This window comes from Alosa alosa, chromosome 3 (genome assembly GCF_017589495.1).
Source record: "Alosa alosa isolate M-15738 ecotype Scorff River chromosome 3, AALO_Geno_1.1, whole genome shotgun sequence".
Taxonomy (NCBI): domain Eukaryota; kingdom Metazoa; phylum Chordata; class Actinopteri; order Clupeiformes; family Clupeidae; genus Alosa; species Alosa alosa.
This window is the reverse complement of record NC_063191.1, coordinates 31751733-31764834: the sequence shown is the minus strand read 5'-3', so window position 1 is coordinate 31764834 and position 13102 is coordinate 31751733. Positions and strand designations below refer to the sequence as shown.

General features: G+C 35.0%; 1 protein-coding gene across 3 annotated transcripts in view; it reads right to left on the bottom strand.

The window, feature by feature from the left end:
* epb41l5 (erythrocyte membrane protein band 4.1 like 5) overlaps positions 1-13102 on the bottom strand; it is a 276656-nt gene that overhangs the window by 74266 nt on the left and 189288 nt on the right. For all 3 annotated transcript variants that reach the window (XM_048239963.1, XM_048239962.1, XM_048239965.1), the window contains 2 exons: positions 12127-12266; positions 11801-11898 (listed from right to left, as the gene is read on the bottom strand). In XM_048239963.1, the coding sequence (XP_048095920.1) occupies positions 11801-11898; positions 12127-12266 (238 nt within the window). The remainder of the gene's footprint in view (positions 1-11800; positions 11899-12126; positions 12267-13102) is intronic.

Genomic DNA, 13102 nt, shown 5'->3' with positions numbered 1-13102 from the left:
ACGTAGGTCTTACTTAGGACATGTGGGCTTTGTATTTTTCAACTTTGTAACTTTTATACTTTTTAAACTATTAATGAAAAACTAGTCAAAATTTCCCCATAGACTTAACATGGGCTGATGACCTCACAATAGAGCCGTTAAGCAATTAGAATCCTATGGCAGGTGTTCGGGCCACCTGCATCAACTGCCACTCTCAGGCTTTAAGCATACAAACTGGCCCTATTAAGACTACACACCCTATTCAACTGCTTCCTCTGCCAAAAACTTTCAAAATAAAAGTCCTCACTACAATATTTCACTGTTAAACAATTTAACCCTTTAAACTACTGAACTTTTCAACTGTTCAGCCATTGTAACTGTTTGTCTACTTGTCATCAACTATGACTCCTACCCACTGTAGCTAGTTAGCTAAGTTAGCTAAGTAACATGGTTAGCATAGTTAGCATGTTAGCATAACTGTTAAAAATGATTAGCTAAGTAACATGGTTAGCATAGTTAGCATGCTAGCATGTTAGTTAGCATTTTTAGCAAAACCGCTAAAAATGATTAGCTAAGTTAGCTAAGTAATATGGTTAGCATAGTTAGCATGCTAGTTAGCATAGTTAGCATAACTGTTAAAAATGATTAGCTAAGTAACATGGTTAGCATAGTTAGCATGATAGCATGTTAGTTAGCATTTTTAGCAAAACTGCTTAAAATGATTAGCTAAGTCAGCTAAGTAACATGGTTAGCATAGTTAGCATAATTAGCATGTTAACATGCTAGTTAGCATAACTGCTAAAAATAATTAGCTAAGTCACATGGTTAGCATACTTAGCATTTTAACATTGTTAGCATGCTAGTTAGCATAGTAACTTGGTTAACATTATTATCTTTGTTAATATAGTTAGCATAACTGCTAGCAAACATTAGAGCCATTCCAAGTGTCAGTTATCGTCAACTATCTACCTAAATAATTTAACCATTTAAACTATCCACTTATTTAACCGTTCAATCATTCCAACTATATTAAACCTTATCTACCAAGTAAATTATTTACCTATATAAACTATCCACCTATTTAACTGTTGAGTCATTCCAACTATATTAAACCTCATCTACCTAGCAACCAATATAGTTTGTTTTTACTCTGTATGATATTTGACATCATATTTTTGGCATTTTCATGCACTGTATTTCCTTCAGGAAATGCTTTTCTAGTTCTTCTTCTTCTTCTTCTTATTCTTCTTCTTCTAATGCAGTTAATGCAGCTTAAACCGTTTAACGTAGAAACTTCATTCAAACTATGTTACGTAGGTCTTACTTAGGACATGTGGGCTTTGTATTTTTCAACTTTGTAACTTTTATACTTTTTAAACTATTAATTAAAAACTAGTCAAAATTTCCCCATAGACTTAACATGGGCTGATGACATCACAATAGAGCCAAGTAGCAATTAGAATCCTATGGCAGGTGTTCGGGCCACCTGGACCAACTGCCAGTCTCAGGCTTTAAGCATACAAACTGGCCCTATTAAGACTACACATCTTGTTCAACTGCTTCCTCTGCCAAAAACTGTTTCAAAATAAAAGTCCTCACTACAATATTTCACTGTTAAACAATTTAACCCTTTAAACTACTGAACTTTTAACTGTTCAGCCATTGTAACTGTTACTTGTCATCAACTATGACTCCTACCCACTGTAGCTAGTTAGCTAAGTTAGCACATGGTTAAGATAGTTAGCATGCTAGCATGTTAGCATGCTAATTAGCATTTTTAACAAAACTGCTTAAAATGATTAGCTAAGTTAGCTAAGTCACATGGTTAAGATAGTTAGCATGTTAAGATGCTAGTTAGCAAGATTTTAAACAAAACTGCTAAAAAATGATTAGCTATAACATGGTTAAGATAGTTAGCATGCTAGTTAGCATTTTTAAGAAAACTGCTAAAATGATTGGCTAAGTTAGCTAAGTCACATGGTTAGCATAGTTAACATAATTAGATGTTAACATGCTAGTTAGCTTAGCATAACTGCTAAAAAATAATTAGCTAAGTCACATGGTTAGCATACTTAGCATTTTAACATTGTTAGCATGCTAGTTAGCATAGTAACTTGGTTAACATTATTATCTTTGTTAATATAGTTAGCATAACTGCTAGCAAACATTAGAGCCATTCCAAGTGTCAGTTATCGTCAACTATCTACCTAAATAATTTAACCATTTAAACTATCCACTTATTTAACCGTTCAATCATTCCAACTATATTAAACCTTATCTACCAAGTAAATTATTTACCTATATAAACTATCCACCTATTTAACTGTTGAGTCATTCCAACTATATTAAACCTCATCTACCTAGCAACCAATATAGTTTGTTTTACTCTGTATGATATTTTTTGCATTTCATATATTTTGCATTTTTTGCACTGTATTTCCTTCAGGAAATGCTTTTCTAGTTATTATTATTCTTCTTCTTCTTCTAACGCAGCTAATGCAGCTTCAACCGTTTAACGTAGAAACTTCATTCAAACATTGTTACGTGGGTCTTAATTAGGACATGTGGGCTTTGTATTTTTCATCTTTGTAACTTTTATACTTTTAAACTATTAATTAAAAACTAATCAAAATTTCCCCATTGACTTAACATGGGATTATGACATCACAATAGAGCCGTTAAGCAATTAGAATCCTATGGCAGGTGTTCGGGCCACCTGGATCAACTGCCAGTCTCAGGCTTTAAGCATACAAACTGGCCCTATTAAGACTACACATCCTGTTCAACTGCTTCCTCTGCCAAAAACTGTTTCAAAATAAAAGTCCTCACTACAATATTTCACTGTTAAACAATTTAACCCTTTAAACTACTGAACTTTTTTAACTGTTCAGCCATTGTAACGGTTACTTTGTCATCAACTATGACTCCTACCCACTGTAGCTAGTTAGCTAAGTCACATGGTTAGCATAAGCATGCTAGCATGTTAGCATAGTAGTTAGCATTTTAAGCAAAACTGCTAAAAATGATTAGCTAAGTCACATGGTTAACATAGTTAGCATGCTAGCATGTTAGTTAGTTAGCATTTTTAGCAAAACTGCTAAAAATGATTAGCTAAGTTAGCTAAGTCATATGGTTAGCATAGTTAGCATGCTAGTTAGCATTTTTAGCAAAACTGTTAAAATGATTAGCTAAGTAACATGGTTAGCATAGTTAGCATGATAAAGATGTTAGTTAGCATTTTTTAGCAAAACTGCTTAAAATGATTAGCTAAGTCAGCTAAGTAACATGGTTAGCATAGTTAGCATAATTAGCATGTTAACATGCTAGTTAGCATAACTTAAAAATAATTAGCTAAGTCACATGGTTAATAATGAGCATTTTAACATTGTTAGCATGCTAGTTAAGATAGTAACTTGGTTAACATTATTATCTTTGTTAATATAGTTAGCATAACTGCTAGCAAACATTAGAGCCATTCCAAGTGTCAGTTATCGTCAACTATCTACCTAAATAATTTAACCATTTAAACTATCCACTTATTTAACCATTCAATCATTCCAACTATATTAAACCTTATCTACCAAGTAAATTATTTACCTATATAAACTATCCACCTATTTAACTGTTGAGTCATTCCAACTATATTAAACCTCATCTACCTAGCAACCAATATAGTTTGTTTTTACTCTGTATGATATTTGACATCATATTTTTTTCTTTTTTTTGCACTGTATTTCCTTCAGGAAATGCTTTTCTAGTTCTTCTTCTTCTTCTTCTTCTTCTTCTTCTTCTAATGCAGTTAATGCAGCTTAAACCGTTTAACGTAGAAACTTCATTCAAACTATGTTACTGGTCTTAGGTCTTACTTAGGACATGTGGGCTTTGTATTTTTCAACTTTGTAACTTTTATACTTTTAAACTATTAATTAAAAACTAGTCAAAATTTCCCCATAGACTTAACATGGGCTGATGACATCACAATAGAGCCGTTAAGCAATTAGAATCCTATGGCAGGTGTTCGGGCCACCTGGACCAACTGCCAGTCTCAGGCTTTAAGCATACAAACTGGCCCTATTAAGACTACACATCTTGTTCAACTGCTTCCTCTGCCAAAAACTGTTTCAAAATAAAAGTCCTCACTACAATATTTCACTGTTAAACAATTTAACCCTTTAAACTACTGAACTTTTAACTGTTCAGCCATTGTAACTGTTACTTGTCATCAACTATGACTCCTACCCACTGTAGCTAGTTAGCTAAGTCACATGGTTAGCATAGTTAGCATGCTAGCATGTTAGCATGCTAATTAGCATTTTTAACAAAACTGCTTAAAATGATTAGCTAAGTTAGCTAAGTCACATGGTTAGCATAGTTAGCATGTTAGCATGCTAGTTAGCATTTTAAACAAAACTGCTAAAAATGATTAGCTAAGTAACATGGTTAGCATAGTTAGCATGCTAGTTAGAATTTTTAGGAAAACTGCTAAAAATGATTGGCTAAGTTAGCTAAGTCACATGGTTAGCATAGTTAACATAATTAGCATGTTAACATGCTAGTTAGCATAACTGCTAAAAATAATTAGCTAAGTCACATGGTTAGCATACTTAGCATTTTAACATTGTTAGCATGCTAGTTAGCATAGTAACTTGGTTAACATTATTATCTTTGTTAATATAGTTAGCATAACTGCTAGCAAACATTAGAGCCATTCCAAGTGTCAGTTATCGTCAACTATCTACCTAAATAATTTAACCATTTAAACTATCCACTTATTTAACCGTTCAATCATTCCAACTATATTAAACCTTATCTACCAAGTAAATTATTTACCTATATAAACTATCCACCTATTTAACTGTTGAGTCATTCCAACTATATTAAACCTCATCTACCTAGCAACCAATATAGTTTGTTTTTACTCTGTATGATATTTGACATCATATATTTTGCATTTTCATGCACTGTATTTCCTTCAGGAAATGCTTTTCTAGTTATTATTATTCTTCTAACGCAGCTAATGCAGCTTCAACCGTTTAACGTAGAAACTTCATTCAAACATTGACGCGTAGGTCTTAATGAGGACATGTGGGCTTTGTATTTTTCATCTTTGTAACTTTTATACTTTTTAAACTATTAATTAAAAACTAATCAAAATTTCCCCATTGACTTAACATTATGATTATGACATCACAATACGGCCGTTAAGCAATTAGAATCCTATGGCAGGTGTTCGGGCCACCTGGATCAACTGCCAGTCTCAGGCTTTAAGCATACAAACTGGCCCTATTAAGACTACACATCCTGTTCAACTGCTTCCTCTGCCAAAAACTGTTTCAAAATAAAAGTCCTCACTACAATATTTCACTGTTAAACAATTTAACCCTTTAAACTACTGAACTTTTTAACTGTACAGACATTGTAACGGTTACTTGTCATCAACTATGACTCCTACCCACTGTAGCTAGTTAGCTAAGTCACATGGTTAGCATAGTTAGCATGCTAGCATGTTAGCATGCTAGTTAGCATTTTAAGCAAAACTGCTAAAAATGATTAGCTAAGTCACATGGTTAACATAGTTAGCATGCTAGCATGTTAGCATGCTTGTTAGCATTTTAAGCAAAACTGCTAAAAATGATTAGCTAAGTCACATGGTTAGCATAGTTAGCATGCTAGTTAGCATTTTTAGCAAAACTGCTTAAAATAATTAGCTAAGTCACATGGTTAGCATAGTTAGCATGTTAACATGCTAGTTAGCATTTTTAACAAAACTGCTAAAAATGATTAGCTAAGTTAGCTAAGTAACATGGTTATCATACTTAGCATGCTAGCCATTTCGCATGTTAGTTAGCATTTTTAGCAAAACTACTAAAAATGAAAACATTAGCTAAGTTAAGTAACTTGGTTAACATTATTATCTTTGATAACATAGTTAGCATAACTGCTAGCAAACATTAGAGCCATTTCAACTGTCAGTTATCGTCAATTATCTACCTAAATAATTTAACCATTTAAATGATCCACCTATTTAACCATTTAATCATTCCAACTATATTAAACCTTATCTACCAAGCAAATCATTTAACTATATAAACTATCCACTTATTTAACTGTTCAGTCATTCCAACTATATTAAACCTCATCTACCTAGCAACCAATATAGTTTGTTTTTACTCTGTATGATATTTTACAATCATATTTTTTGCATTTTCATGCACTGTATTTCCTTCAGGAAATGCTTTTCTAGTTCTTCTTCTTCTTCTTCTTCTTCTAACGCACTTAATGCAGCTTCAACCGTTTAACGTAGAAACTTCATTCAAACTATGTTACGTAGGTCTTACTTAGGACATGGGTGCTATGTATTTTTCAGCTTTGTAACTTTTATACTTTTTAAACTAGTAATTAAAAACGAATCAAAATTTCCCCATTGACTTAACATTATGATTATGACATCACAATACGGCCGTTAAGCAATTAGAATCCTATGGCAGGTGTTCAGGCCACCTGCAGTCTCAGGCTTTAAGCATACAAACTGGCCCTATTAAGACTATACATCCTGTTCAACTGCTTCCTCTGCCAAAAACTGTTTCAAAATAAAAGTCCTCACTACAATATTTCACTGTTAAACAATTTAACCCTTTAAACTACTGAACTTTTTAACTGTTCAGCCATTGTAACTGTTACTTGTCATCAACTATGACTCCTACCCACTGTAGATAGTTAGCTAAGTCACATGGTTAGCATAGTTAGCATGCTAGTTAGCATTTTTAGCAAAACTGCTAAAAATGATTAGCTAAGTTAGCTAAGTCACATAGTTAGCATAGTAGTATTTCACCAGTACGTTTGTCTGTGTAGTGTAAAAAGTCATGTCATGTGTAGAAATGTGATTTAGAATGTTTAGAAGTATTTTCTTTATACTGTAGCTAGCGAGCTAGCAGAAGCTAGATTAGCAAGCTACCGTCAGTTCAGCTTCCGTTCTCTCGTCTTTCTGTATGAACTATAAAACAGGTATAGCGTCGAGTGAACGTCAGTATTTTAATGTTTAAGTGTATGTAACATGTATGTTAAGTTTCTCAGTACTTTGTACTTTTGTTTGGTTTAGTTGTGCTCCATTCTAATTTGCTAGTATATCTTGTTAGCCAGAGCCTGTCAGGCTCTCAATGTACGTTGCGCCAGTGTTGTCAGTTGGTGTGCGCGTGCATGTAGACACACGCAAACAGCAGACCGATGCGTTGTGTTGGTGAATAGTTATGACAGTCACATGAACAGTTTCAATGGTAGTTTTTATATTATTATCGTATAGTATTCTAAGTATTTGATTAATGAAAATGTTGTTAATATATTTGATGAAGGTAACCCAATGTAACCGTTGTTATTTTATGGATGTTCACTTTGAAGAATTAATTGATAACAAGATAGCCAAGTAGCCAGTGTATATGTAGCCTACACTGGAATGTATTAGGACATTGTATGGTTTACATACAATGTCATTTGATGTATAGTGTTATCAGTTAAAGCATATTGGATATATTATAAAGGTATACCACTGTCTATTTCATACTATCTAGGTAAAGTGTTTTGTATTGTATATTATATATGCCAATGCTTTCTATATTGGTCTATTGATTGCATTTATTATATTAGTAATGTTTGAAACTATGGTTTATAATATCAAGAGGTATTTCAATGTTTATATTATATTGATATATTATATTATTATAGTATATTTTGTAATTGTATATTTTGGAATATGTCCAGTGCCATAGTGTGTGCTAGGCCTATCTGTTATTGCTCTCTTGAATTATTTTTTACTCAGAAATAAACGTCCAGTGCTTGAGAAAGACATAATTTCTGTATCTCCACTTCTTTTCAACCCACAGTGCTATCCAGCCTGTGGTCTTGTACCTGCCCAGATTCCCCTAGGTCTGAGGCCGGTAACACATGCTTGAAATATGTAGGAACGGTGCCAGTGAATAGTTAAGAATAAATTGAATGGAGGGACCAATAACATCAAAAGCATCTTTGATAATATGTGAAGGGATAGGATTGTGTGGGGCTTTTGATGGTTTCATGAGCTTTACAACATCCCTGTTTGGAATTGGTCAAAAGTAGCTGTAGCAATGGGGAAATGGGGTGAGGTGTCAGATACAACAAGAGCGAACTGTGCTCTGATGTGGTCAATTTTCTCTAAAAAAACTTCAAGAACTCTTCACAGCTATTGGTGGACGCCTCAACCTCTGGAGAAACTTGGGGGTTAACAATTGAGTTATGGTATTAAAGAAAATTTTAGAGTGATGGGAATGTTTGGTTATAATGTCAGAGAAATATATCTATCTATCTATAGGTATAACAGCAGTATAGGCCTAAAGGTGAAAAAAGAACATCACATTTGTATGTGATTAGAATGTTGCCAATTAAAGGTTCCATTTGATACGGTTATAACAGAGACGGTTGATAAAGCGAGACGATTCATAAGAGGGTAAATTCTGGCACGTTGTGACGTAGGGTTCGAAACGGTCACGACCATTTAGGAGTCTAGCAGGAGGTCCAGTGTCTATGTATTCCTATGGGAGAAATGAACATTTTCACGGAATATGACCAATCCCTTAGCCCTACATTCAGCAATGTAAGTTTTTAACCCATTTTCTAGAAGCCACATGTCTCCCTAACATTCCGACATTGAAATTGTATTTTCCAACGAAACAAATAAAGACAAAAATAGCTTTGTTCGTGAACTGTCACCGTCTCCTCAAAGCTCTGGTGCACAGCCACCTGTTCTCAGAGGCTCTCAGACGTTCAGAGGTTCTCAGACGGCTTCTTGAATTTCCCCTGGGGATCAATAAAGTATCTATCTATCTATCTATCTATCTATCTATCTATCTATCTAGACTCCAGAGATGGTTGATAAACTAACCTAACATATTTTTGCTAGAACTAGTAGACTACCACAAAGTTGCTGAACATATGTTATTTCAGGTTTGTCTGCAACAATATATAAGTTTAACCAAAGTTCTTAGCTGCTAGCTAGCTAGCGAACATTCCCATTCACTTTCTGTTTACTGTGCTAACGTTAGCTAGCTAGCTAGCTAGCTCGGTTAATGGGGCAAAATGAAATTAATCATTCCGTGTCCGAAAGAGTGTTTCATTGGCATCACACACAAACAATGACTGTAAAATAGTATACAAAATTATATGTATATGTTATTATTGCTTATTTAGAGAAAAGTTTATGTTTTGTTTTATGATTTTTCTTAGTTAACTATAGAATCTTTGGTTATAATGAACTCAAGCAACCACAACACATTCAGGACACTACCCAGGTTTTAAACAAAATAGACCAAATATCCAACATAGGCTCTTGCATTATGGCCACTATGGATGTGGAATCTTTATACAGCAACATCGTACATAATGAGGGTCTAGAGGCTCTAAAATACTATCTCTCATCCAGACCTGAACATTTGATGCCTCCCAGTGACTTTATAGTGCAACTTACTGAGTGGACTTTAAAGAACAATGTTTTTCTCTTTCAAGATAAACTGTACAGACAGGAAAAGGGGACTGCAATGGGCGCTTGCTTTGCGCCCAACTATGCCAATCTGTTTCTAGGCTTGTGGGAGGAACGGTATATCTTCTCGCAAGTCAACCCTTTCAGAGATAAAGTGTTGTGGTGGGGTAGATTTATTGATGATGTGATACTGTTTTTTTCAGGCACAGAAAAAGAACTTCTAGACTTCCATAGTTATGTAAACACCCTAAATAAGAACCTAAAACTTAGTCTGGAGTATGATCTGCAAGCCATAAACTTTCTGGATCTACGTATCTCTAAAGACAATGAGGGATTCTTGCATACATCTATTTTCAGAAAGGCCACAGATCGGAACACTATACTGCATACAGATAGCTTTCACCCGCCATGGCTTATCACTAACATACCCTATGGACAGATACAGAGATTAAAGCGTATCTGTGACTCAGATCAGGACTTTATGCATCAATCTATGGATATGCAGCAGCGCTTTCGACAGAGAGGGTATCGAACCCAAACTCTCGTTCAAGCTCATAATCGAGCACAAGCACTTGAGAGGAAGAGCCTGCTTAGATCTAGACCCCCAAAAGTGCCAACTCAGAAACCCTATTTTGTCACCCGTTATAGCAAAGAGGCTGTCCAGATTAAACATTTCATAAAGAAGAACTGGAACCTCATTGAATGTGACCCAGCCCTACGGGAAATATTCACCGAACCCCCTGGGATTAGTTTTAGAAGGGCCCCTACTATTAAAGACAAATTAGTGAGAAGCCACCTCCCTGCTCCAAAACGTGAAACTTGGCTTCGCCAACCCAAGGGAAACTTCCCCTGTGGTAATTGCAATTATTGTGAGAATATGGTTAAAACTGACAGATTTATAGATGTTCTCAATAATAAGACCTATTCTGTTAACAGTTTCATAAATTGCAATACTACTCACGTGGTCTATCGATTAGAATGTCCTTGTGGTTGTTTCTATGTAGGCCTTACGAAAAGGAGACTAAGAGACAGGGTAGCTGAACATAGGTATGCCATTCGAACTAGAAATATGAATTACCCAATGGCCAAACATTATGCAGAAGCTAATCATGGGAGGGATTCAACATTAAGAGTAATTGGTATTGAATCTATTCGCCTTGATGCCAGGGGTGGGGACAAAATAAAACGCCTCAAACAGAGGGAGACATACTGGATCTATTCGCTGAGAGCTACTAGCCATCCAGGTCTCAACGAAGATTTTGACCTTTCACCTTTTCTGTAGTTTTTTGTAGCCTATTGTGGGTCTTCAGAACAATGGGTCTGTTTGATATGTTGTTGTGTGGAGTACATTTTAGTACATTTTAGAATAACAATGAACTATGACATTTGACTGAACATGTTAGGACTTATTTAGTTTTGACATGAAGAATACATCCAGATTTTAGAATTACTGTTGTAATCTTTACCGGGATTTGTGATTTATGGACTTTTTGATACATGTGTGGAGTAGACCTGCACCAAGGTTTTAGAACTACTGTTGACATCTTCATCTTCATGAACTGTAATGTATAACCTATTCATATTTACTGTCTTTTAATGCATGTACGGAATGCGTTTAGTTTTTGGAATTGCTATCGTGATCTTGACTATGAATTGTGATACATGGTGTGTTCATATTTGTTCAATTCTGATGTGGAGTTCTTTGTTTGTGAAGAATAATCATTTGGAATGATATCATTGCTAGTTTCCCAACTGCCCTGTTGCCTTTGATTATTGACCTGCTTGACAAAAATGGCTGCCCCTAGTGGCTGAAGAAATGTATAGCAAGTGCCTCATTGGCACACCTGAAACCCATGCTATAATTATGCTCAGACTCTCTGTTCCCAACACCCTGATGAAGGCTGGTGAGCCGACACGCGTTGGCGTTTTTTAATGGATTAGCCCTAAATAATAAATGTTAAAAAATTTGCATCCTACTGAGTGCCTGGACCTGGAATCTTTTTCCAAACTGATTCATGAACTCAAGCAACCAGTTTGAATGGCAGTTAATGTAAGTTCTAGATCTTTACAGTAGAATTCTGGATTGACTTGTAAAAATACTTTACTCCTCAAATATGTGTATATTATACAGCAAATATCTAGCCCCAGAGGTCAGATCTGAAGTGCCTCCATGTCTGAAATGAATCCTTAGGGGGTGAAGATTATATAGTGGAACTTTCATGCTTTAGTCATAAAATGCACAACTGTTTTGCTTATCATCCTAACTATAAGTTGGAAACAATCCCATAACACCATTTATTTCATATGATTACTGACCTGGTTGCTTAGAGTGTTACTGCTGGTGGCTGCAGACTGAGCTGGAGAAGAGTGTAGAATGCTTTCTATTTCCATCTGCTTCAGGCATGCACTTGTGTCTGGTGGAAAAAAAAATGCAAATGTTTCTACTCTACTCTTCTTAAACTACTCTTCTAGTCTTAAGACAAATTATTTAATTTTACTTAAAAATCTATTTTTTTTTCAAAGTTATGTGTACTTCTTTCCAAAATCATAGTCATAGTGAAAGTAATTTCACATTTCCAATATTAAAATGTGAAGACATATTACCTGTTAGAAGAATTTGAAAGAAAAAAAATCATCCTCACCTGTGAAGGAAGAACAATCCTCCAAGACAACAGTCAACCCTGCCTCCTCTGTTTGGCCTGCTGTGACTATGGGAGCAGACACCTTGACCAGTGTTTCCATTACTTCAATTGACTGCAGTTTGTTGACTGCCAGAAGTGAGCTGTGGGAATAAAGCAACATTCAGAGCACAGACACACAAAGTCCAATAAAAAATGGATGATGCAGTTTAACATTACAGGGGAACAAAATGTGAATGGCTAACTGAGTAAAAGGTGACCTGATTTCCAAAATGCAAGAAGTTTTACCAATATATTTAACAATATCTTTTGCATTTCTTATCCAAACAATGTCAAACTTGGCACTGCACTCAATCGTGCCAGTAGCAAGACACGTTTGCCAAGTTTGAAATCAATCGGATAAACGGTTTGACAGATATGGGAATAAAACACAAACACACACACAATGTGTGGAAGATCCCAAGGCTGACACATGGCAACTCGTGACGTCAACCTAATCAGTCCACCCGCCATATTGGATTTTGTCAGAACACAAAAATATTTTGGAACAGATCATCTTCAGACCAAACCTAACAAAATGACAGTTGCAGATTTTATTTTCAAAAACATAACAGACAAACAAAATCGGTGGAAAAGCCACCAAACAGGATGTGACCTTATCTGTCAGCCAATCTTTGTTGTGAGTGCTTACAGCCATACTGTATGTCTGATGTAATAGCATCAAGTTACCATGGTAACCCTGGCCTGCTGATTTCCTTGGTCCCTTCATTGCTGCTTGCAGCTACATTTAATCATTGATGTATAGGGTGTAACATGCAATGTCAATTTATTTATATAGCACATTTAAAAAACTAAAAAACTACAACAGTTGATCAAAGTACTGTAAAATAAAATAAAACAATAGTAAAATAATAGTATAAAACAATAATAATAATAATAATGATAATACAGAGTAGCTCGCAGATCATAGCAATAATGA